General features: G+C 35.9%; 1 protein-coding gene across 1 annotated transcript; it reads left to right on the forward strand.

Annotated features, from left to right (window-relative positions):
* The first annotated feature begins 1,985 nt into the window (after window positions 1-1,985).
* LOC128221395 (uncharacterized) lies at window positions 1,986-27,065 on the forward strand. Its single transcript, XM_052930008.1, has 11 exons — window positions 1,986-2,125; window positions 9,898-10,126; window positions 11,194-12,366; window positions 14,303-14,342; window positions 14,600-14,797; window positions 15,788-16,120; window positions 17,816-18,154; window positions 20,923-21,111; window positions 23,008-23,085; window positions 24,067-24,117; window positions 25,903-27,065. Exons 2-10 carry the CDS (start codon window positions 9,899-9,901, stop codon window positions 24,093-24,095), a joined length of 2,607 nt encoding a protein of 868 aa, XP_052785968.1. The 5' UTR covers window positions 1,986-2,125; window position 9,898; the 3' UTR covers window positions 24,096-24,117; window positions 25,903-27,065.
* The last annotated feature ends 303 nt before the right edge of the window (window positions 27,066-27,368 follow it).

Raw genomic sequence — 27,368 nt, forward strand, 5'->3', positions numbered from 1 at the left:
GAGATGTTTGATACAAATTACTGTAATATTGCTTTTCTGTTTGTGACATATGCATATAAATTAATAAACATACATGTACTCCATTATAATAATGTAAGTTTTAATGTAAATTGATAAAAAATGACATAATTTTTAATAAAGATTTAAACTTTAATTATATATGGCTGTGAGTGTGCCAGAAGTAGGAATCCATATTTGGTAACTTTATTCAACATGAGAAATTAAAACTGATATTGTCCTTGGCTGAACTCTCACTTATTATCTTAAAATTTTCCATGAGAAACCTTGAACAAATACATTTTTAACAGCATTGATTACTGTTGCAGACAAAATTAGGACTTGGCATTTAAATAGTTTTGTTAATTAAAAACAACTCTAAATAATATTTTTTCTTTGCATGATACATCCATGATGTGAAATGTTATGATTTGTTCCCTTGTTTTCATCTTTATGAGCTCATACATTGCTTAATATTTAAGTATCACTTTGTTAATATGTAGCAACTCATACTTTTGTATTGCTTATTGAACATCAAATTTGTGTTTATTTATTTTATATATCTTTATGATGAGAAACTGTAATAGTTTAAATCAAATAAATTCTGTTTTGTTCATCTCTTCCACTTATACCCTCTGAGAAAAATAACTCATTAACAGGTTTATTATCAAATATTTGGTTAGGTTGGTAAAACAGGTAACTCTTTTGCCATTCTTCAGTTTTTTTAGGTCAACTTATGAAACATGGAACTTATTCTCCCAGTAGAAGAAGAAACATAACATTCTTAAATATTAGTATACATGAACAAAACTGCCCAATGTTCTTGGTCATCCTTCATACTGGTAAACATTACCGATTACTTGCACTTGCAGACAGTGTTGGCTAGATCAGACAACTGTGGATCAGACTGTATGATAATGCACTGTCATGTCTCCAGTATGGAGTATTATCTGTATAAAACAGGGGTATCAATTGTGACGTAATGCGTTATATTTAAGATATAATTAAGATTTATTTAAATGGATATGTGTCTACATACTGTATGTTTAGTAATGTAGGGAATATTTGATTGTCATTTGAATATGAAAGTGGTTGACAGCCGACCTGGTACAAATGTACAAAATGGTCATGTTAATTACAAAAACGTGTATTCCTTGGGTTGTAAAGCTGTCATATTTAGACCAAAAAGAGAGATGATTTCGGATGTAAAAACGAGTTGGGTTAGAGAAGGCAAGAAAGCGGCCTTGGGTCCTTAATGGACGGCAGCTTGGATGCGGGATTACCTTAAATGTCATGCTGTATTTAGAACTTATTATTATACTTAGAAAGAACGTGGAACAATAAAGAACTGACATTCGAACGGTTGTTGTTTAATAACTTAAAGACTTCCAACAGTTTAAGTGAACACTTAGAGAGTTCTGTGGCTGTTACATCACACAATGGATACCATCCAGTTCATTGTTGCCAAGTTTAGGACACAATGTTTCGTAAGGTTTTAAATACCGTAGTAAGTAGTACCTTAGCAATATTTTTCTTGTATACTGCAGTTTGATTTAAAGTATCCGAATTGGCATTACATTCGCATTATTCAAACACTATAACAGTAAACCGAAATGCAATTGCTCAAGAACTTTAAATCTATGACAAAATCTCTGCTGTGCTACAGTTACAGGCTTTAAAGCTGAATGTTATTTCGTAATTTCAGCCAATGGTTCAAACATTTATACTTTTACCCTATCCGCTGTACAAGTTTACACTGGAGGTCGCCATTTTTGGCTCGCCAGACGTACTTTTGTTGTGCAGAGTACGCTGGGAACCAGACAAACTTGAACACAAGCACTCTTTTCTCTGTATTCACATCCGGATCTTGGTCAACGGGGGGCAGATACCTGTGGTCTTGAGCTAAAAGTGTTGTGTCGTGAGATACAAAAACAGTTGTCTGCTACTTTCCGTGCTTGCTGGACGTTTGAACTAATTAACTACGAGGACGGCCATCTTTACGTTGAGTTATAATATGAGTGTGATATCAATTGAGTAACATACATTCTTAATATTGAAACACATTAGTAAAAAACTGTCGAAATATAGTGATAACAGGGGCTGTATCGGCAAGTGAAAGGAATTACAGGTATCTTGTTAAGGTCAAACTTGTTAATGTTTCTTTTTGTGCCTTAGCAGCTAAGAAGATTCGATTTTGCCCCATTCGTCAGTGTTATAAATCAGAATGTCTTTCTATACACAACGTACAAACCACAGTTACTTGGTATTTGGACAACATTTTTGTCCAGTCGAGCCACAGATACTTGAATGTATGTAGTGTGTGTGGGTAAGAAACAGTCGCAAAAAACAACATTTTATGGGCTGCTTCAGGGTTTTCATTAAGAGATGGCTGCCGGCTAAAATGACTGTTCAAATAGAATTTTGGCCGGCTCAAATTCTTAACAAATAAAAAAAATCCTCAAGAATAATGTAAACAAAACAACAAGCATATGGGATAATTGTCACTTATAAGACCCCTCTGGGCATCAACTGATCTGTCAACACCGGATCATCTATTTATAGATTACTCAGGGTTTCCGCCAGGAATTTCATAAGGCATGTCGGAAGGGGAGGGTTTTGACGTTGATTTTTTTATATTTTCGTACCAAAATGGTGCAATTTCCTGCATTTTAAACAAGTTTACAGTAATGTTCCCATGATTTAGAATTACCAACTAAAGTCCGATTAACATAAAAATTAATTGTGAAAAGGTTTAATGGTTTCTCTTCCTTGATTATTGGTATTTCTCAAGTTTTCCGACAATAAAATATCGACGATATTGATCGACTCATGTTTCGTTTAGTGCGGGTATTATTTATATTGACACCGTTGACGTCACAGCAAAACGTGTAAAGCACGCTGCATGCTGGAACACAAAAGAGTCCAGAGCAAAGCGAATGCTCGTGTATTTGTATTTAAAGCTGCAACAGCTGGGTTGGCTATACTGGTTGAGAAGCAGTTTCCGACAGTTTTTAAACGTTTTTATTGAATTATTTATACGTGTTTAAATATCTACTAAAAGTTTTCACATTTTATATAACTACAGCTCAAGTTGCTATTGTCGATATATTTCTAACATGTGTGACGTCACATATAGTGTATCTAATAGGGGCACAAAGAGGGTACTTACGTTGTTCTGATTAGCTTGTGATGAGAAGCAGTTTCCGACAATTTGAATGCGGGGCATATTTCAGGTGCCTGTTGTGTGTTTTTATTATCCGTTTATTTAATAAACTAAATATAAGACTGTAATAAGAGAAATGTTATTTAATTTTTCAGCATTTACAAAAAATTTAAACCTTAAAATTTACGACATTCAATTCATAATCGAAATCAGGCAGATACTGAATATCAATGATTTTTTTATTCATTTCTGATGGAAACTTGTGTTTGTATACATTTAAGTGAATGTGGATGCGAAACAAGCATGACACCAGTGTTCACAAATATGTACACAATGATCATCGTTTTTATAAGTCAATTAAGGAAAACCTTGTAGCTATGCATAGATATGCAAATTAGGTTCACACGCATGCGCAATACGCTGCGCGTGCAGATCCCCCACGTGCAAGTTTGTGTACAAAATGAAAAATAAACATTAAACATTAAATAATAATAAAAGTTTCTTACGTGTCTCGGTAAAAATTTCAACTTTTGATTGCCTAGTTACCATATAGCTGAATTGCAGTACATTCTTTATGAAGATCTAAGGAAGGTACGCGAAAAAGCGATTTGTCGGAAACTGCTTTCCGTCGGAAACTGCTTCTCAACCAGTATAATAACTTAAAGGGAATGTAATGTGTATTTTCAGATTTATTTATATTTTTTCTAAATAAATTAAAAGAACGATAAAATAATCAAAGGTTAATAATAAGCAACACAAAATATAACTTAACACTTTTAAGACGGGAATGCGACTCAATTAATTACAACGACATAGCATAACCCTTGTTAATAACACAGATATCTTAACACGGTTCTCAATTATAATTTAATAATTGGTTAACAAACGGACTGGGGATTAAGAAACAAAATAAAACGACACATGATTTATGTTACCGAAATCAATTAACACTTATTGTTAACTTTGCTTTCATAGATGATTATAGGGATGAAGGTCGCAATTACGATAGTGGTGTTTTTCACACATTTACATTCTGATAAAGAATAGGAGGAGTTTGGTTAATTGGCACTGTTGAACCTCACCAACACGCCTTCATGCTGTCGTCGATCCTGAATGGCTGATACAAATGTCGTAATAGTCCCGACACGCCTTCTGGCTGTCAGTCAACCGTTGCAACCGTTGCAATCGCAACAAAATCGTGTATTGTCAAAACTGATGATTGTTTTGATAAGGATTGTCGCTACGCGGATTAAAGTATGTCGGCATATTTGACGAGTGTCGGTATATGGCCTTGCCAGCGTAAGGCACGTCGGGCCCGACAAGCCATAAAGGGCTGGCGGAAACCCTGATTACATCTGGTTTAAACATTTCGTCTATTTTTAGTGTATTTGGGTAGAAGTCCTTTCTGGTGTGATATCACTATAGAGGCTGTCAGTGCTGTAAATCAGGGTCATATATAACCCTTGTATCAGGGCTCTCACTAGGCTGAAATTTTCAAAAAGTCAATTTAGGGAGAAGTTGGGAGACTTTAGGGAGAAGTGATACTTTTCATAACACCTGATACAAAAACTAGGCCATACCACACACCTAAGTTTATATTCACATTCAAATTAATTGCTATAACTATATAAAATGTTCACATATAATGTATCAGTTTTGGCTCAGCAAAAGTGTATTTGTCAATGTCACATAGTTTATCTCCAAATAGCATCTAAAATGAATCAAAAACCAAGACAGCTACCCAGCAAACAAACTGACGTTGGATAAACGTTCTATATTGGTTGAAAATGAAAGTTTTTTAGACGTCGAAATTACGACGTTGAAACAACGTCGGAGTTACGACGTTGAAACAACTTCGGAATTACGACATTGAAACAACGTCGTGATAACGACCAAAATCCATAGTATAAATATGCATACCACACAGGTAACAGGTAATTAGGAATTACCGCAGCATTCACCTACATTCATTAACAAACAACTCAGAGAATGTACAAGTTTTATTTTCACAACTAATCTGTACAGACACTAAAAGTGTTAAATGATAAAGGCACATTAAATTAAATGACACATGGTAAATTAATAAGTTTAGAGATGTATGTAATTTAACTTGTGTAAACAGTTCGTCGTCCTCCACCTCCTTGTCTGTTTGGAGCGTACTTCAGACAGGATCCAATTGCCCCATCAATCTCATGATTAGTAGCAGTAAACACAGTGACATTTGCTGAACTTATAATAATCTTGTCAAATAAAATTATATTGACTTGAAACTGCTGAAAATAGTTTTGATATCAAATTCCACACAACAAAATATCTCCAGTTTTGGTACAATATTTGCAGTATTTTTTCATTATCTTTTAATTGTTTTACTTATTTCAGTTACTAGAATCTGTGATCAAAGCTATCGCGTATGAAATCATTTCCAGTGAATAATTGCTTTGTTTCCTTGAGCGGGCACTAGTGCTATTTTTATAAGAGGTAAATGCACAAGACTATACCTGGTACTCGCTTTAATAATAACATACTTAAATGATTACTGTCAAGAAGCAGATTTGCCTTGGCAAGTATTACCTTGAACACCTTGAAAAACTGCTTTTGGAAAGTCATTTTCTCCTTTTCCCCTTCACGTTAAAGCTAGGCATTACATCATCCGTCATAAATCTGTCAAAAAGGGGTACATAATTAATAATGAATTTGATAACAATATATATATAATTTTGCTGGATGACATTGAAATTAACAAAAACAATGGTAAATAAGTTATAACATGGGCCTTTCGGATCCTGATCCAAGATCAAAATTACACAATGGCTACCTGTATTTACAGACATTATTCAAGAGAACAATTAACATTGTTTTCTCATACAAAAAAGTACAAATCGGCGCGATGTCAATTGAGGGCGAATCGGGTTGAATTACATGTATGCTAAAATTTCATTGAAACAACCTTGTAATACACCAGAAAATTATTGCTATGAACAGTTCAACATGCATTGTATCAACTTACCTTTTCGTATTATTTAAAATATGAATCGTCGAGTCTCTAGAGGAGTAATTTACTCTTTCTCTCTCGTCAATATTCGTGCATCTCATGAGCAATATGGCGGATCAAAATGGGTTCAAAATTGCGCGCGTCTATTTTAAGATAAGGAATTAAACATGCATTTTTTTCGGAATTATCTAAATGATATGATTAGAAGCTATCGATATTATTATTTCTGCTATTTTTTGTTTAACAAGATGAATTTTAACAACAACAAAAAAAGAAAGAAAAAAGTCTATAAACATGCGACACCATGCGGAAATTCCAATTATAGAAACCAAGGGCACAGACAAGGGAAGCAACTTGAATAATAACATAATCGAATTTTATTATTTATTTGCAGCAGTATCACTATTTTTCGAGCTACTTCTTGTTACATCATTCATATATCGTGTATTAACTTAAATAATACAACTTATTACAAACAATAACCAAATCACAACGTCGGTTCGATGTCTAATTGCGACGTCGGACTGACATCGTGATTTTGACGTTGATACAACGTTGTATTAAAGTCGCCGATGTCGCGACCTAAATCCAACCTATATCCGACGTTGATCCAACGTCATGTGTTTGCTTGGTAAGGATTTGAAACAATCAAAATGACCCAAAACATTGATGGGTAAATCTATGAAATAATTATGTCAGTTTAATTTACCATTGAAATCAATAAAGATAATAATTATTTGTAGATAATATTTTGTTACAAACAATAGAAGCAATAAGTAGCTGAGAAAATGATGAGTAAATTTTCTGTTGAGCTAATCGATGGCCAGCATGGTTCCAGTCGTAAAATAGGTCAAGAAAACAACATTTGTGCAAGCGTTTGATGATTTAGATCTTTTTATTCATTACTTGGAAAACATTTATCAGCTTTCTTTTTGTAAAGAATTTTATGAGGGGGTAATAAAGTTAAACAGACACTCTGGACTGGATCTCTGAGCTGGATGACACCGGATATTCCTGCCACATTATTGTGTATTATACACAAGAACATCAATTGTCGGCTTTTTAATCCAGATGTGTCTTTTTTTATGATAGGGGTAATAAAATTTAGATCGATCCCAGCATATTATTATGCCCCCCTTCGAAGAAGAGGGGTATATTGCTTTGCAAAGGCATGTCGGTATGTCGGTCGGTCGGTCCGTCGGTAGACCAAAGCTTGTCCGAGTGATAACTTAACAATTCCTGGACGTATGATCATCAAACTTCACATGAAGGTTGGGCCTGACCAGTAGATGACCCCTATTGATTTTGGGGGTCATCGGGTCAAAGGTCAAGGTCACAGTGACCTTTAATGGTAAAATAATTTTAACGCTTGTCTGAGTGATAACTCAACAATGCCTGCACCCATGGCCCTCAAACTTGACATGGAGGTTGTGCCTGACCAGTAAATGACCCCTATTGTTTTTGGGGGTCATCAGCCCAAAGGTCAAGGTCACAGTGACCTTGAATGGTAAAAGGTTGTCCGAGTGATAACTCAACAATGCCTGCACCCATGGCCCTCAAACTTGACTTGGAGGTTGGGCCTGACCAGTAGCTGACCCTTATTGTTTTTTGGGCTCAATGGGTCAAAGGTCAAGGTCACAGTGACCTTGACTGGTAAAAGGTTGTTCAAGTGATAACTCAACAATGCCTGCACCCATGGCCCTCAAACTTGACTTGGAGAATTGGCCTGACCAGGCGATGACCCCTATGGTTTTTGGGGGTCATCTGGCCAAAGGGCAAGGTCACAGTGACCTGGAATGGTAAAAGGTTGTCCGAGTGATAACTCGACAATGCCTGCACCCATGGCCCTCAAACTTGACTTGGAGGTTGGGCCTGGCCAGAAGATGGTCCCTATTGATTTAAGGGGTCATTGGGCCAAAGGTCAAGGTCACAGTGACCTGGAATGGTAAAAGGTTATCTGAGTGATAACTTGACAATGGCTGCACCCATGGCCCTCAAACTTGATTTGGAGGTTGAGCCTGGCCAGAAGATTGTCCCTATTAATTTAAGGGCCCTTGAATGATAAAAGGTTGTCCAAGTGATAACTCAACAATGCCTGCACCCATGGCTCTCAAACTTGACATGGAGGTTGGGCCTGACAAGTAGATGACCCCTATTGATTTTAGGGGTCAAAGGTCAAGGTCACAGTGACCTTGAAAGCAAACTCAACAATTCTTGGACCTATGGTCATCAAACTTGACATGAAGGTTGGGCCTGCCAAGTAGATGACCCCTATCGACTTTGGGGTTCATCAGGGCAAGGTCAATGTCACAGTAACCTTTAATGCAAAAAGTTAACAAATCTTCCCCCAATGATATTTCGACAATGCCTGAACCTATGATCATTAAACTTGACATGGATGTTAAGCCTGACCAGTAGATCACCCTTATTGATTTTAGGATTCATAGAGCCAAAGGTCAAGGTCACAGTGATCTTGAATGGTAAAAGGTTGTCCGAGTGATAACTCAACAATGCCTGAACCCATGGCCTTCAAACTTGACTTGGAGTTGCATCTGACTTGTAGATGACCCCTTATGATTTAAGGGGTCATAGGGTCAAAGGTCAAGGTCACAGTGACCTTGAACGAAAAAACTTGTCTTTTGATAACTTGACAATGCCTGCACCCATGGCCCTCAAACTTGACATTTAGGTTTCTGGTGACCAGCTAATGACTCTGGATTTTGAGTTCATAGAGTCAAAGGTCATGACGGTCATAACACACTTTATCCTCACACTTTAATGGTCATAATCTTAAAACAGCAACAAATCAGCTGTCATTTCGGTCCATGCATATTTCATTCAATTGTCCATATAATCCTGACAACATGGCGCTCAGGGGGGGGGGGGCATAATGTTTGACAAACATCTCTTGTTACCTTTTGATTTCATGCAATTATGACATTTCAAAGAAATGTTACAATTCCATCTTGGAAATGCATTCACAGATGAAATAAAAGAATTTTATATTTCATCATTGACACCATTTATTAGATAAATTAATTACCTATAAAAAATGTATTCACATAAAAAAGATTTGGAAACAATTATTTGGAGTAATATTGATTTTAAGGTCATACTGCCGTATTCATTTGCTCATTTTCGAATATCCTGAAAAGTACCTATACAGATAAGGACTGCTTATCAGTAAGATAGCTATTGACTGGGAGGTGTAATCTGGCCACTTGTCTATGTGCTTAAGGGTTAACTGATAATAATTAAGAAGAGGAAGCAGTAAAATCTTATCAGAAATGTCAAAACACTCAATTGCAATTAGAATGACTGACAAAAGTCTCTTTAGGAAATTATGAAAGTAAATATCATAGAAAAATAAGATGTAACCAAAAAAAAAGAACAAAATATTTTCTAACAGAATTTGGAAGAGAAAGTCACACGGTGACACATGTAAGTGTGCATAGATATAAGTCAAAATGTCAGCAACTTTATGATGTTTTGTATTCAACCTTGATACAAAAGCTCCAAACCATCAAACCTACAACTTATCAAGTCAGATAAATAAACTTTAATTTAAGTTCAAATTCAAATTATAGCCCTTTATTATTCAACTTAGAAATTCTGGTAAGAAGCGGTGAAACTGTCGAGCGCACTGCCTCTGTAATATCAAATTGCATGTTTTTTTTGTCCAGTGTTTGCAACTTGGAGTAGTTACCGTTACATTAAAGTTAATCTTTAAAGCTCTCTCTTTCAGAATGGAAGGGGACGACAAACCACGGGGCTTTAGGTGCAAGATGATGTTTGATGATTTAGACACTAGAAGATCTGACACCGGATATGAACCCGATTTAAAGGAAATGGGTGTGGTAACTCTCTCCATGCCAGATGCTTCAGTTGTGAACCCGGTTCAACCAGTCGTTGTGGAAGCGGTAGACTTACAAGGATCAGGGCTATTGATGTCCTTGTCGGGTAGAACAGAAAAGGTAAGTCAGTTACTACTGACGGATGAGGAGGTTAGGTAGTTCATTGTTAAAGTGATAAACTGTAGACAATACACAGGTCCCCATGTTCCATAAATAGCAGTACTGTGATGTGTTTTCATGCTCTTGAGCTGGTCTTCCTGGTGAAGGCCCTTGAGCTGATGATATACCTTTCTGAATATTCTATACAACATATCCTGGTGATATGGTCACATGAAATTAGATTATAAATATATACATATATATATATATATGTATATATACATATTATATTGAAAAGCCATTAATATACCTTATTCAACCCTTTTGTTTATTTTTGCATTCCTAAATACAATCAAATGATCTTTTATTGATACTGCAAGTTTTTAAGTTACTGTTAGCTATATAGATTGTTTTTTATTCCCCACCAATTGGGCGATGGGGATATAGTTGCATTAAATGCATAAAATGTAAATTTTGCTCCTTCAATCGTTGATTTAGTTATACTTGTTAAGGCTTTGCATTTAAGCACATACAAGTAATTACATAACAATTACTTCATGTGTTGCATTAGTACATCAATCAAGTATGGTAGCTCTATTTATAGTATAGAATGGCAAAGTGTTGCTTTGTATTATTATTTGACTAAAAAAATCTGAGTAAGATTTTGCATGAAAGCCCGCATACCGGTAAGTCATTATCTCATCAACTAATTCATGTATAACATTGAAACATTACAACCATCTGTCATACTTTATTAATAAAGTTAGATAACTCTTTTTGTGTATAATGCAAATAATGGACGTTTATTATTTGACATAGAAACTCTGGTTAAGGTTTTGCATTTAATCTAAAGGTTTGTGATCCATGCATGCTTCACAGAAGCTCTACAATCATATAACTTCAAAGCAGCAGAAGAGTCGAGCATACTCTATTCAGACAACTCTTGTTTCAGTGGTTTTTCAGCCTTTTCAACCATAACCAAAAGGACATGTGTTAATGTTTTAAGATGTGTATTGTCCTTGCTTTATTTCATGCCTTAAAATATCTCTGGCTTTCATTTATTTTTGTATGACATTTTTTTTTTACAGATTATTGCTGACTCTAAAAAAGAACCACATCAAACAAATTGCACCGGGAAAGAAACCACTGCAGTAAGACCCACAGCCCCCGGGAAAGACGCCACTGCAGTAAGACCCACAGCCACAGGGAAAGAAACCACTGCAGTAAGACCCACAGCCACCGGGAAAGAAACCACTGCAGTAAGACCCACAGCCACCGGGAAAGAAACCACTGCAGTAAGACCCACAGCCACCGGGAAAGAAACCACTGCAGTAAGACCCACAGCCACCGGGAAAGACGCCACTGCAGTAAGACCCACAGCCACCGGGAAAGACGCCGCTGCAGTAAGACCCACAGCCACCGGGAAAGAAACCACTGCAGTAAGACCCACAGCCACCGGGAAAGACGCCGCTGCAGTAAGACCCACAGCCACCGGGAAAGAAACCACTGCAGTAAGACCCACAGCCACCGGGAAAGACGCCGCTGCAGTAAGACCCACAGCCACCGGGAAAGACGCCACTGCAGTAAGACCCACAGCCACCAGGAAAGACGCCGCTGCAGTAAGACCCACAGCCACCGGGAAAGAAACCACTGCAGTAAGACCCACAGCCACCGGGAAAGAAACCACTGCAGTAAGACCCACAGCCACCGGGAAAGACGCCGCTGCAGTAAGACCCACAGCCACCGGGAAAGAAACCACTGCAGTAAGACCCACAGCCACCGGGAAAGACACGGCTGCAGTAAGACCCACAGCCACCGGGAAAGAAACCACTGCAGTAAGACCCACAGCCACCGGGAAAGAAACCACTGCAGTAAGACCCACAGCCACCGGGAAAGACGCCGCTGCAGTAAGACCCACAGCCACCGGGAAAGACGCCGCTGCAGTAAGACCCACAGCCACCGGGAAAGAAACCACTGCAGTAAGACCCACAGCCACCGGGAAAGAAACCACTGCAGTAAGACCCACAGCCACCAGGAAAGAAACCACTGCAGTAAGACCCACAGCCACCGGGAAAGACGCCGCTGCAGTAAGACCCACAGCCACAGGGAAAGACGCTGCTGCAGTAAGGCCCACAGCCACCGGTGAAGACGCCGCTGCAGTTCAACCCCCTGTAGCTGGTGGATACCCTGCTCTTGTTGGTGGAAAGCCTGCTAGTACAAACTACTTCAATTACATTGTTGTAATTGTATTTACTGCTTTTGTAAGTACTTTCAATTAACTGTTTTTAGCCAAAGGCCAGGAGAGCTTATGCGATGGTAATGTGTACGTAGTATGTGCGTTTGTGCGTCTGTAAACAATTGCTTGTGAAAAAGTCAGGAATATTAAAAAATCTGTTCATGGTCGTGAAAATGCCTTGATTTTTGTGATATAAGGTTAAAATCGGGAAAAGCCGGGAAAAGTACTAAATTTCGAACCGTTTTGGGTACGAAACTAGTAAAAGTTAGTAGTCTCGATCATCTAGATGCTTGCATCTGATACCGTTTTGTATTGAATTGACTCTTATCAGAGCGGCTGAATGATTGAGACTAAGAAAGTATCCGTTACCACATGTAAGCGTTTATTGATCATAATATTAGTAGTGCTCAGTGTTTGCATTGCCGTCTGCATTTTAAAGTCATTTTAAATGAGAAATTGGCTGCAGTTTGTCTAGATTCGTTATATATACGCTGTCAGTAACAATTGTGGATGCTTCTAAAACGATCATTCTAGTCTACAGTATGCTATTGATCATGGATAGTAGCGATCTCTGCATTCATCTTAAGTTATTTTAAACGTGAAATTGGCCGCAGTTCATTGAAATTCACTCTACATACGCTGTCAATAACATACATGGATGTTAATTACAATGATCTGACTAGTCTGCGAAGTGCTAATTACGTTACCAGCCTGACAAATAATTGCTATTCAAGTGTGAATCAAAACTTTTTTAATGTGACATTAGATTATTTTTATCGACCAATTAAGAAAATTGGTATTGTATACAGAGATCAGCCGGCACCAAACCATGCTGGCTGATCAGGGTCCACACTGTTCTATACACAGATATTACGTAAGCCTTAAAATTTCCAAGTAGCAAATAGCGTAAGCTCTGATCATGCCAGCTATTCCTTGTCTACACTGGTCACAGATGCCAATAGTATTCAGCGTGCTAAAGGTTAATTAAGTTGTTTAATAAATGTCTAAGAAGTTTAGAATGTGTTAGGTTTTGTTTAGAGATTAACACCCTTTTAAAATGACATTTAATGTTATTTAACAAGTTGTTAAATAAATGTTTAAAATGGCCAATTAATTTATTTTTAGCATAATGTTAAGTTAACAATATTTCACTGAAATGTTTCGTTGTAAAAACTGTGAAAAAGGTTGAGAGAAAGTCTGGAATTTGCCAAAAAAACTTGAAAAAGTCTGAAATTTTACTTGCAGAAGAAAAACGTGGGGACCCTGCTTTGTCTGGCGTCAGCAATAATGGTATTTAGCTTCATGCAGGAGACCTTTAATATAAAGATTGTTCACATTATGACCCTGGGGTCAATTTAAGCTGGCAATTAAAATCATCTTTAGAACTGCAAAGCCTAGACCCATGACATTTTGCATGCAGCCACATGTAGTGTTTTTTTACGTCTTCCTTTACATCGTCTGTTTTTCATATGTATATCATGCAATTAGCGAATTTAAAATAATATCATTGTTTTATCTGAGTACTTGAGTACTGTAGTAAATTATTATTTGAGTTCTCATACAATTGACTGAGTACTCGAGTACTCACAGCTATCCCTAGTTAAAGCGCTGACTAGGAGTAATAGAATCATATTGTCAACCAATATTGGTATAGACAATTATAAGCCCTCTGATTTGTATGACTGAGGTTATTCTATCACTATATTGGAAAATAAAATAAAATTTGCCTTCATAAATGTATAAGGCAGTTAATGTCGCTCAACATCTAAAAATATCACATGTTTATTTGAATGACATGTTTAACGTCAAAAAATCAAAATAATACCAGTTGAGATTTAAAAAGTTGTGCTAACGAAAAAAAATACTTTGCTATTTGTTGTTATCATTATTTTATATCATTGATCAAATTTATGCATTTGATGATCTGCAGAATTAATGGCATGTGTTCATTTATTATCCAGCTCCTGGTTGGCTGCGTGACAGGTGTGCCTGCTGTCAAAGGTATGCTTGTCGTGTACCTCTCATATTGAAGAAATTTAAGATTATATAATTATAGTGTATAAAGGTTTTGGCCCTGACTTGTAGTTTCGTATCTCTTGTTTGGTCTTGATCCATGTGCCTTAAGATCTTCGTGAAATTTCTGCCAATTAAAATTTTGTTACACTAATCAGAAGAATTCTATGTTATGTAAAGCTTATAATGGCATTATAATTTGATTGAATCATCACTAATTTCTAAGATAACATTGTGTACCATAGGTAGTAAACCTGATCTGCTGCTGAAAACTCCAACATCTTCTGTCCTGCCTGCACCAAGACGTACAAAATCATTTATTGATTCCTTCCACAATGAGATCACTATTAATAATGGACGCAGCCGTAAGCGACGGTCGGCCCACGATTCATCCAACAAGGAGAATCCAAGAGCTTCACCACCGATGCAAATGAATGACAAAGGTGATTAGCATTACAGTGACTTAGAAATATCACATCATAATCGATGGTAGTTTTTCAAAAAGCAATGGAATTTCCCCACATTTGTTAAAAAAATCATAGCAAGCCAATTATAGAATAGGAATAAACATAAAGATAAAAACTTAAATGCTACAAATTGTACATCTAATGTGTTGAACAGTATTGTTACAGCAAATTCGGTTTTATTTAAAGTATGGGATTCAAAATCACAATTTTAATCAATTAGTGAACCTGAAAATTTGATACTGTTATTGTCCTAATCATATTACTATACTTATATAATATGATAATATTATATATAGTATATATAATATTATCATATTATATAAGTATAGTAATATACTCATATAATTACTTCGCTGAAAATCACCATTATCTCCGTCCATGTCATCTTTATCTTTTTTGTACAATAAACTTACATACTCAAAATGCATGGAAATGTATGGACATTGGAGAGACAAAAATGAATTAGATGTAGATAATGTGGCCTTTTTCTTAATTTTATTAGTAAATTTGACCAATTGCCTGGATTTGCCACTGGCAAATTGCCCGCCACTGACTGTAGGGTGATTGATATATTTGTTTTATGATACATTGGCATATTACTCCCCATAAGACAATGTTCAATTTCACTTATTGAATTCAAATCAGGCAAAAATGGACAAATTCCATAGAGTGCTAAAACAAATGGCAGTTTCGTTTACTGGCTAAGATCAAAATCATAAGTTTTAAGATAAATGTTTGATACCAGTGAATATTCTGGTGATTTTGAAAACTAGATCTGGATATGATGTATAGCGTAAAACATTTTACAAGATCTTTTATAAATTTCTGTCGTGTTTTATTTCAATTTTAGTTCTGATTATGTCATCAAAGGTACAGTACAAAAAGGTTTAGCACTTATTTATGTTTAAAAGGGCTTGATTTGACATGAGGTAATGGAACATAATAATGTGTTTGTTTTTTCTTCAGGAGAAAACCCCGTTTATGTTCAAAATGGCGCTGTGATAATGGCATTATTACCAAAGCACAAAAACGATATCTTTGATGTGGCAGTAAACAATGCATTTGTCGCCAACTGCGTTTTTAAGTCAAAATTAGCAGTAATAGTAAAGCTGGAATATATGGAACTGTACAGCATATTCCTCACACCAAGTGGAATGTGTATATTCACCATCTTCAACTTCAATGGAACCCAGATGGCTGTTAAGATATCCTCTACAAAGGGATTTGAAAAAGCTATCATTGATGGGAAAGCCTTCCCATTTCACATTGGCTCCGTCGGCTTGGATTTTATCCTGAGAGGTTTGTTTAAGTGTATGTAATTTATAGGCATATCACGGAAAGTTCAGTAAGTTGTTTTTTAAGGGTGTCAAAATTCTTTGAATGTACTTTGAACCCCTTTACACTAAGTAAAGAAACTCTTTGTAGAATATTGATCCCTTTAGAAAAACACAACACAGTAACATTTTACTCACTACTGTATCATTTAACTCTGTATAGGGAAGTCGTAAAACTGTAACACGAGAGTCAAAATAAACAGGGGTAATTTCTTCTACTGAACATTGATGAGCGTCAAAAATGTATATGAATCGAAAATCGATTTGGGTGGGTCACTCTGTGCAGGGTGTTAGGCCGGAAAGGGCACTTTTGATGCACATTGAATGAGACTAATTGGGGCACAGGTTTGCATGGACAAATGGTTAACAAATATATAATTTGTTATGAATACCTGTTTTCTTATCTTTAGTGCATATAGTTGCAGCTTTTTCCCATTCATGTGTTCTTCTGTCATACCCTTGGTCGGAGAAGAAACTACTGATGTGTGACCCTGTTTAAAATAACTCGTCAAATGTTGGTTCGTCAAAAAAACATGGCCTGTTGTGGGCGGGGCTTCTTTTCACAATATGTCTATAGGGATATTTTTAAAATGGGGCTGAGCTACTTTACCCTTTATGTTAACATGTATATATATGAATAACTTTTTAAGGTCTGATAACAAAATATTAATAATAAACTGCTCCTTACATTTTATTATGTTGTTCAGAAAAAAATATTCACTTAGTATAAGAAAAAATAAAAATAGAACTTCTCATACACATGTTTAACTTCTTACAAAAAAATGCTGTTGGAAAATATGAATTACTGATAACAAGGTTGTAACCGTGTATTTAATAGCTAAAATCGCAAATAAAATGACTGGTGAAAGCTAAAAGATTTACTGTGATCTACTATCAGCTCATTAGGTAGAAATACCTTGTTTTCTGCGCCTTTCTTTCAAATTAAACTCGGAAACCTTCATAAGAACCATTATTTTCGTCATTTATTCATCCTGTTTGGTATATTAAAACAATTGTATTAATCTTGGCCCTTTTGTTCTCGTCCATGAAATAATTAGAAAGCTACTGGATTGAATCTTCAAAATCGACATACAATGATGAAGCACAATGAGAAAATTTCAGTGTACATGCGCCATATCTCAGCTTTAGCTAATTACGGACTTACTGCCCTTTGTTCCTTTTCCTTGTCAGGAGCATATCATGAAAAATACCGATTGGAATCAAATCATTAATGATACAATGTTGAAGCACTTTGGGAGGACGTGCAGTGTACAATAACTGAATTTTAGCTTATTACTGAGTCATTTCCCTTTGTTGTATTTCGTTGTTGTTTGAACAATAACTAGAAAAACTGAATGAAATTCAATAAAACTTTATACAATTGGAAGTTTAATTAGCAAGAACCATAACTCTTTAAGGCCAACTACAGAGTAATGTCTGGAAATTTTTTTTAACACTACTGGATGGATCTAAATGAAATTTCATGCAAATGAATGGAAAAGCACTTTTGAAATAAGTGCAGTGTACATAAACCATTACTCCATCCATATCATTGTCAATTTTACGTGGTATTTCTAAATTGTTCACTGTTATTTCCTATCCTGGCGGCATTTCGGGATATTAATCACATTCAGTCATAGTTCTAGATTTTTTTCTTCAGGGGAAAACCGATGCTTCGTTGAAACTGACAAATATTCTGTGGCGGCAAAAGCCTTGGCTATGAAAAAGAATGATACCATAAAAGTACATGTAAACGGCACATTTGTCGCCAGTTGCAATCTTCGGAATAGAACAGCAAAAATGAGAAAACCAGAATTCATGGAACTGTTCGGCATATCCATCACACCAAGTGGATGGTGCATATTTACCGTCTTCAACTTCAGTGGAACCCAGCATCAGATTAATATATCCTCCACTTTAGCATTGGCAGAAGTCTTCATTGAAGAGAAAGCCTATCCAGAATGCATGGGACCGTCCAACCTGGATTTTACCCTGAAAGGTTTGTTACAATCCACAATGTTAATTGCTTCTGAGGTTTTTAACAGCTTCACATGTTAAGGAAAGAGTTATTGGCCCATCAATTATCAACATCGTTATTTTAATTATGGTTCTTCTCATTGGTGGTAGTGACAGATTTATTAAATTATTATTAAATTATCTAATATAATTGGAAAGAAGGGTGAGTAAGTTGAGTCGCCTTTGTCTAATTTAGATACATGTAATACATTTGTTTGCAAATATTAGGGACCATATGGATTTCTATGGATTGACTTTCGTTGTGGTTGGAAATAAAAAAAGAACTGGCGTGATCATTTCCTGTGAGGCAAGTTGGGACAGCCGTGTACTATGGATTATTTTTTCAACCATACAAGAAATTAATTGGCTATAACTCCTTACTCCCCATATGAAAAACGAGGTTTTTGTCGCATTGTGGCGCTTCTTGTAAATGAATTAAATTAAGTGAGGTTTTAACTGCGAAAAATGTAATTTATTTAATAAGGTCAGAAGGGTGCACATGCTGATCTCTTTGAAGGCAGAAGGGTGCAATGGAGGACAGGGTGCAGCACCTTACCATAACTTTCTCTTAAGCCAAACAAAACATCATGCTATTAAATCTTAGTGTTTAGCTTCTCTGTATTTTTAAAGAAACACACTTGAGGTTAGAACTGATAACCTTTGTTTTATTGGCAGCTGCGTGCATTTTAAACTTGGGTCAGGGTCAATGGCCCCTTGTTCAACAAAAGAATGAAATTCACTCCCTCCTTGTCACTCATGGTTTAAATGTGAAAAGATAACGTAGTTAAATATATGCGTTAAATTGTTGTCAATTTGTGATAAAGAATGATTAAATGTGCACATTATTCAGAAATTTGAATACGATATTTATATTGTAAAAAAGCATTTTAGATGGGCTTTTAAGCGGAACCAATTGCATAATTTGCTAATATTTGCTAAATATATACAACACTAAAGCTGTAAAAGTTGTCTCAAAAAGTGTGCATATGTCCTGCTGATCACAAAGATGTCCATTAATGATCCAGAGAAACAAAACTTTGATATTTAAAGAATGATGACATAAACAGCATTGTTAATTACTTTGAAAATAAAATATTTTTTAACCAATTTAAACACAGTTCTGAACAACTGGTAATATGTTTGAACAATAACCTAAATGATGGAGAAACATAGTGTTTTATATGTCCACCTCTCACGCATCTCTTTAGGCAAAGATTGTGGGTTTGAAATCCACAAGGATAAAAGAAACATTTGTCCTTCACCAAAGAGATTTTGAGCTGAATATCCACAAGGGCGAGAGTGATAAAGTCTTTAAGACGTCCGCCTCTCAACCAAAAGGTTGTTTGTTTGATACCCCAAAAGGGTGAGAGTGGTCTTGTGATATAGATGTCAGCCTCTCAACCAAGAGTGTGTTAATGTTGAGAGTAGTTTGTGATATAGACGTCTGCCTCACAACGAAGAGGTTGTTAGGTTGACTCTCAGTGGGATGAGAATGGTCTTGAGATATAGGTGTCTGCCTCTCAAACAAGAGGTTGTTAGTTTGATCCTCAATAGGAAGAGTGTTGTCTTGTGATATAGGGGTCTGCCTCTCTATCAAGAGGTTGTTAGTTAGATCCTCAATAGGATAAGAATGGTCTTGTGATATAGGGGTCTGCCTCTCTACAAAGAGGTTGTTAGTTTGATCCTCAGTAGGATAAGAATGGTCTTGTGATATAGGGGTCTGCCTCTCAAACAAGAGGTTGTTAGTTTGATCCTCAATAGGATAAGAATGGTCTTGTGATATAGGGGTCTGCCTCTCAAACAAGAGGTTGTTAGTTTGATCCTCAATAGGATAAGAATGGTCTTGTGATATAGGGGTCTGCCTCTCAAACAAGAGGTTGTTAGTTTGATCCCCCAGTTAGAGGAGTGTGGTCTATTGATATAGGTGTCTGCCTCTCAAACAAGAGATTGTTAGTTAGATCCTCAATAGGATGAGTGTGGTCTTGTGATATAGGGGTCTGCCTCTCTACCAAGAGGTTGTCAGTTTGATCCTCAGTAGGATAAGAATGGTCTTGTGATATAGGGGTCTGCCTCTCAAACAAGAGGTTGTTAGTTTGATCCTCAGTAGGATGAGTGTGGTCTTGTAATATAGACGTCTGCCTTTCAAACAAGAGGTTGTCAGTTTGATCCTCAAAATGATAAGAATGGTCTTGTTATGTAGGGGTCTGCCTCTCAAACCAGAGGTTGTAAGTTTGATCCCCCAGTTAGATGAGTGTGGTCTTGTGATAAAGGTGTCTGCCTCTCAACCAAGAGGTTGTTAGTTTGATCCTCCAGTAGGTTGAGAGTGGTCTTGTGATAAAGACGTCTGTCTCTCAACCAAGAAGTTGTTAGTTTAATCCCCAGAAGAGTGAGAGTAGTCTTGTGGTATAGACGTTTGCCTCTCAACCAAGAGATTGTTAGTTTGATCACCATTAGGGTGAGAATTGTCTTGTGATATAGACGTCCGGCTCTATACCAAGGGGTTGTTAGTGATCTTGTGATATTGACGCCTGCCTTTGTATCAAGAGGTTGTGTGTTAGAGCTCTCCTATAAATTAGTTGTGGTTTCGATCACTCAGAGCCTTTCAAAAAGAAAACCAGTCTGCCTCCTATCCATGAAACATACTTGAGCATGACTCCCATCACATGAGGTTTTGTCACAATCAAGTTTAACTTAAGAAAGTTATTATCAGGTAAATGTAAGTAGGCATTTTAAGTGTCATTTTTTTTTTAGGGAAGGATGATCGTAAAAAAGAAGAAGGCAGTCATGATCTAGAAGACGAAAAGAATAGCAGCATTGGGGCATCCCTGGGAGGGCTTTTTGGGATGCTGCTGCTTGGAATTGTGATTGGATTTGCCATTGGAATTGCGATTGGTTACTTCATCCGGAAAAGAGATTGCTGCAATTTACTCAGTCGATTTTGTAAGTAACACTGTTGTTGTTTTTAGCTCTACTGGCCAAAGGCCAGAAGAGCTTATGCGATGGTAATGTGTACGTAGTATGTGCGTCCTTGCGTCTGTAAACAATTCCTTGTTAACACGATACAGCCTTCAGTTTTGATTGTATCTCGATGAAACTTGTACAGTATTTACATATCCATCAGAGCTTAGTTCCTTTCGAAAACCAGCTAGATCCACTAATGCATGCCTAGATGATGTGCCTTGATAGTATAAAAAAATCAGTGCGTCTGTAAACAATTCCTTGTTAGCGCGATACAGCCTTTAGTTTTGATTGTTTCTCGCATGCCTAGATTATAGGCCGTGAAATGATTAGATTATAGGCCTTGATAGTATAAAAAAGCTATTGTGTAAAAAAATGCTTGCAAACATGATACAGTCTTCAGATTTTTATAAGAGGTTGTTTCTATTCGAAAACCATCCAGATCCGCCTATGCATGCCTAGCTTATGGGCCTTAAAAGTATCAAGAAATCAGTGCTTCTGTGAACAATTGCTTTTGAACATGATACAGTTTTCAGTTTCTATTGTATCTTGATGAAACTTGTACAGTATTAAGATATCATTTAAAGCTTGGTTCCTTTGAAAAATAGCCAGATCCGCCCATGCATGCCTAGATTATGGGTCTTTAACAATTAAAAATTTCTATTTTTCAGCTAAATCTATTTTTAGTTAAGTCTACATGAGCAAAGTATATTTTTAGCTTAGTTTACATTTTAAGTCACAATTGCTTGTGAATGTTTGTTCAAATAATGCCCCTGGGGTAATTACTGGCCATGCCCCTTGGTTGAAGATGTGTTATACTTAAATTGGGAAATGTTAAAAACCTTTTTGTCTGAAACAGCTATGGAAATCCTTTATATTTTGAACAAGGCTTAATTTAGTGGTCCACTACCATGGTTGTTCAACTTATGCCCCTTGGGCCAAAATTGGCACTGCCCTGGGGGTCACAAGTTGCATTACACATTTATTCAAACTTACGTATATATTAAACAGTTAAAAAATTGCATCTCTTTTTCAGCTTCCTTTCTAAACATAACATTACAATGATGACCTCGCACACTTCATAAATGATGTTGACCACACAAACCCAGCCAGTAGAGCATATGCCCTTTTGGGCCTCTTATTTAAATCAAGTGGTGAATGTGATGTACATAGTAAAAGTGTGTTGCTTTCTTGACTGGTGGTAAATTAACCTGTTAAAGGCATGTACTATTTTAATAGAAATATTTATTGTTTCAAATTTTCTTTCCCTGTTTAAGAAAATAAACATGTAATTATTGTATTATTATGCATGGATGGCAGGTCATTGGCTTACAAAGAAATCTTTATCTTAATCATTTTCAATATCAACCAAACCTGATATGTAATGGAATTGACTTTCATTTTTATCTCTATCTTTATCAACAATTATAATGCCCCATACCAATACAATCGTATATGTCAGTTGGACAGTCTGTCCTTCAATCAGGCACTCCGTAGTCCTTGTACTTTTCAACACAATTACTCGTGTGTAGGTTGACGTGAGAAAATGAATTTTTACTTGGAAGATTGGTCTTGGTACATGGCCCATATTGTCAAATAAATCAGTAGTTCATCGGTCCAATCGGTCCATGCATAGCTTCAGACATTTGTATGGGCAAAACATTTCAAAGTATTGTGATAAGAAGCCTAATTGCTATAAAAGTAATTCTGGAGATTTTAGCATGATATTTCAACAAAACAGTTCGGGTATTAGAGTGGTGAGACCAATCGGTAAGGCAGGTAGGTGGCTCGGACAGACACTAGACAGACAAACCTCACATATCAGAACAGCTTTAGTAATGTTATGCATACAATTTATTTGCCTTTTTTTCCATGCAGTGACGGGTATTCGAACACAACATGATGGTGGAAATCCAGCTGAAAGACAAGGATTAGCGGGCAATCGAATGACAAATGGTAATAATCAAGAGCGTTATACACGGCTGACATATTTCTGTATCAAGTGTTTTAGAAAATATTTTTCATATTGGATGTATAAATAGTATTTTAAAATTCGTTAACTTCACTCATTTTCATATTTACCGGCTGATGGACAAAATCTGGACAGTACACACACTCACCTGTTTAAGTACTTACTTAATAAGCGTGATCAAGTATTCGACTATCTGGATTAATAAAGACATTTGCTTTGGCAAGGCTTGTTAAGTCTTGTTTCGGTGAACAACTTTCTAAACAAAATATTCATTGTTCTGGCCCGCATAAAGATCAAAATGTAGCACGCAGCAGAACCACATCACAGGGCTGCTTGGACATCGCGGTGATCTCTCAATCCTCTTGATCTACATAATAATAATATTTAAGAATAGAAGGTAAATAACTATTCATAAATAGATATCATGCTTTACATTCACGAATTGAGTGTTTTCAAAAACAAGGTGAAATAAAGTGTGTTTGGGAATTTTTAGAATATCTCCATGTTGTAAATTGACTGGTAATTTTCTGTCCATAAAATGTACAATTTTCATCACAAAATTGAATAGACATTTTTTCAAGTAATACAGTAAAATTCAACAAATGTATTCGGATTTGGGCCTTCAGCCAATATGTTTAATTCCATTATTCAATTAGAGAAAAACACCAAAATATCAGTTTAAAATATTGTATCCTGATTTTTTTTAATGTGTTGGACCCAACTAGTGCACTGAAGGTGAATGGATGTGATGTAGGCTAACGCCTCAGTCTGTATACACGTTCGTTGACCGACTGGCCGGTCATTAAAATGTCATATTATGAACCCCAGTGATGGGTAATATTTCTTAAATATGGTCAAATGTTTTAATATTATAATAAAATTAGTTTTTCGCATAAATATTGTTTTGGCACGTTGTTGCAGCCATATCTGAAGCCTTTGAATTATGTTTTATATTATCATTCCAGGTGTAATAGAGCAAAATGGTTTGGCCTAGACAAACCACAGAGGAGAGACAGGTAAAATATAATTTTGCATATGTATAATTTAGGCTTAATTAATTTTGTTGCGTGCATACACTTATGGTAAATAAGAGTAATGGTAATGGAAGCCTCACTGTTTATTGCATACATTTTGGGTCAAAAATCGCTAAAAACTGACAGTAGGGCACATCTATATTTATAGATGCAGGACTAAATATAGAGATACTAGTCTTAATGTAAATGTAAAATGTAAAAGTCTTAATATAGAGATGCACCTTTATTTATGAATCAGAGGTGTATCTCTATCTGTAGAGTTGCATCTATAAATAAAACATATAATACAGTTTTATACAGAGCAACATATATTGATTATCGCTGTACATAAACAAGTTGAATGCGACTGTTTATCAAGATGGTACGTCAAACGCGTCAAACAGTGTTTGTTAGAGGTCGGAAGGTAATTAGTATTGGTCCAAAGCTCATTACCGATATCAGCTTCTAAAGAGTAGCTGGCATTTTAAATGTTGCAGTAGGCTGAGTCCCAACACACGACATATCACACTCAAAACCTATATATGTTATATTCTGTCCTCTGCGACCTGTGTTCAAACCAACAACGCTGTGTGCCAGTATTTAAGCCTCATAAGGTAAAAGATAAAGGGTGTCAGCAAATCAACAACATAGCACAAGCCGATCTGAAGAGGATTAGTGTTGTTGTTTTGTTTAATTTGACATAATCATCGTAAAGGGCTAAGGGAAGAAACTGCTGTATTAGATGTGTGCAGATTAAATGAACACTATTTAAAAGAAAATCGATTGACAGGTTTAATTAAGTCTGAATTTTATGAGCTTTAAATGCGTCTTAAAGAACGAAATACAAGTCGTAAAGTCGTAAATAATGACTCTTGCAACATAAAGGCACAACCTTTTGTGCGATTATACAATTAGTAAAAAGTGTATATTTACATCAAAGAGTCAGGCACCTCAATACATTATAAGTAGTCCAAAACTAATTTAATGCGCCTCGGAGTATCTTTTACATCAAACGTTTTGTGAAAATAATTTAAATTCAAATACAAGGGCTGCAAACATATTCCAGTATACCACAACAAAACATAGTGTGTTCTTTGGAGTAGGTGAGGTTGTACATAAGAAAGTGCTTGTCTGTCGATCAAATGGTTGGTCTTTAAGTTTTGTCTGGACCATGATGCTAAACGCTGCTAACAAACTATAGTTACCAATTTTTAACTCGACTTGAACATGTTTGTAATAACAACATCAAAATGGCAGCATGTCATTATTGTTATCATGTTTTTATCACATGATTTCCCATACAACGCCAATTAAATTGACTGTTTCCATATTTCTTTGCATTAATGAAACAAAAAAATAATAAATTTAAATTTGTGATCGAAATTTATTTCACCCATGACCAACTGTTAGACTGTGTACTTAAACAATTAGGATGGGCCAGTACATCCAAGTTAGACTATTAATCAATCAAGGCTGGCCATTACATCTTAGACTCTTAAACAATCAGGGTTGGCCATTACATCTTAATTATTCTCTTAAACAATCAGAGTTGGCCATTACATAAAAATAAGACTCTTGAACAATCAGGGCTGGCCATTACATCTAAATGAGATTAATTTTGTTACAGATATTGTAGACATTCACGTTCACAACAACAATAGGCAACATGCCAAATCACTCTTGCTTTATAAAATAGTTCAGTGCAATTTTGTTTGGTTTGTTTCAGGACCTTGGACAAGATTTGTGGAATATTTGCGGAACTGTTTCCATCTTTATCATCTTTATCGATCAGCCCCGAACACAATGAACGCTGAACTAGATGAACGCTTCGTTTAGCATCCACAACCTTCACTGAGCTTTGCTAACTGCACAAAGACAATATGGAACAAGTGATTGCCTCACAGCATCTGGCTTCATCAGCACACCTTCTTTATTTTTCATGTTATGATAGGTCATGTAGTTTGAATGTCTTCATGATTTATATTGTTATTGTGAACTTGTGCCCCTAAAGTGGGTTTATTTTTGAATGTTTAATTAATGGGCTTGTTTATTTGGCTTTAACCTTTTTAAATGTACAAGAATTGAAATAATAGTAGATAAGATAAATTCATTTTTTAAGTGAAGAAAGGCGATTTAGCTTTTTTTTGTATTTACCATTGTTTGAAAGTCAGTTATTTAGTAAAGTACATCGTGTTAAGATCTTTGTGTTGATCGATGCTTAAACATGTTATATATTGTAAATAAAGTGCTTGTACAATTTTTAAGAATTTAGCTTTAACCGTTTTAAAATGAACATGAATTGAAAGAAAATCATAGTACACGTTAACATTTAAAGATAAATTCATTTTAAAGTGAACAAAAAGGCGATTCAGATTTTATAGGTATTTACCATTGTTTGAAAGTCAGTCATTTAGTTCAGTACATCTTGTAAGGATCTTTGTGTCGAACTATGCAAAAACATGTAAATAATTTGTATTGCTTATTGTATATACAGTGCTTGTACAATTTTTTCTTTGAGGAAATGTATATCATGAAGATATTTATACCTTAAAGCTGTTGTGCTGTAAATAGGCGAAATCTTTACCCTGAAGAAAGATTGATTTGAGGCCATTTGGGTTCAAAGTATTGGTTACCTCGAGCTAAAAATCTGTTCAATTAATTACTGAAGAACGCTCGGACCACATATCTCATGGCTTCATATACCCAACACATCTCCCTTATTGTTCATGTTTTGAAAGGTCATGTAATATTTAAAGTTTGTATTCATTCAGAACTATGTGATTCATATTAACCCAACACAGAATATTCCTTTTTGCATGTTTTGATAGGTCATGTAGTTTGTTTGTATTCATTCAGAACTATGTGATCTATATTGTCTCAACACAGAACATTCCTTTTTGATGGTTTGATAGGTCATGTAGTTTGTTTGTATTCATTCAGAACTATGTGATCTATATTGTCTCAACACAGAACATTCCTTTTTGATGGTTTGATAGGTCATATAGTTTGTTTGTATTCATTCAGCACTATGTGATCTATATTGTCTCAACACAGAACATTCCTTTTTGATGGTTTGATAGGTCATGTAGTTTGTTTGTATTCATTCAGAACTATGTGATGTATATTGTCTCAACACAGAACATTCCTTTTTGATGGTTTGATAGGTCATATAGTTTGTTTGTATTCATTCAGAACTATGTGATCTATATTGTCCCAACACAGAACATTCCTTTTTGATGGTTTGATAGGTCATG

Source organism: Mya arenaria, chromosome 16 (assembly GCF_026914265.1).
Source record: "Mya arenaria isolate MELC-2E11 chromosome 16, ASM2691426v1".
Taxonomy (NCBI): domain Eukaryota; kingdom Metazoa; phylum Mollusca; class Bivalvia; order Myida; family Myidae; genus Mya; species Mya arenaria.

Bases quoted from the DNA above. Each gene is read 5' to 3' on its own strand.
- LOC128221395 (XM_052930008.1), top strand. From the start codon at position 9,899: ATGGAAGGGGACGACAAACCACGGGGCTTTAGGTGCAAGATGATGTTT. The intron at 12,367-14,302 runs GTAAGTACTTTC...TTTATTATCCAG, and splicing joins TAATTGTATTTACTGCTTTT to CTCCTGGTTGGCTGCGTGAC. The intron at 21,112-23,007 runs GTAAGTAACACT...TTTTCCATGCAG, and splicing joins CAATTTACTCAGTCGATTTT to TGACGGGTATTCGAACACAA.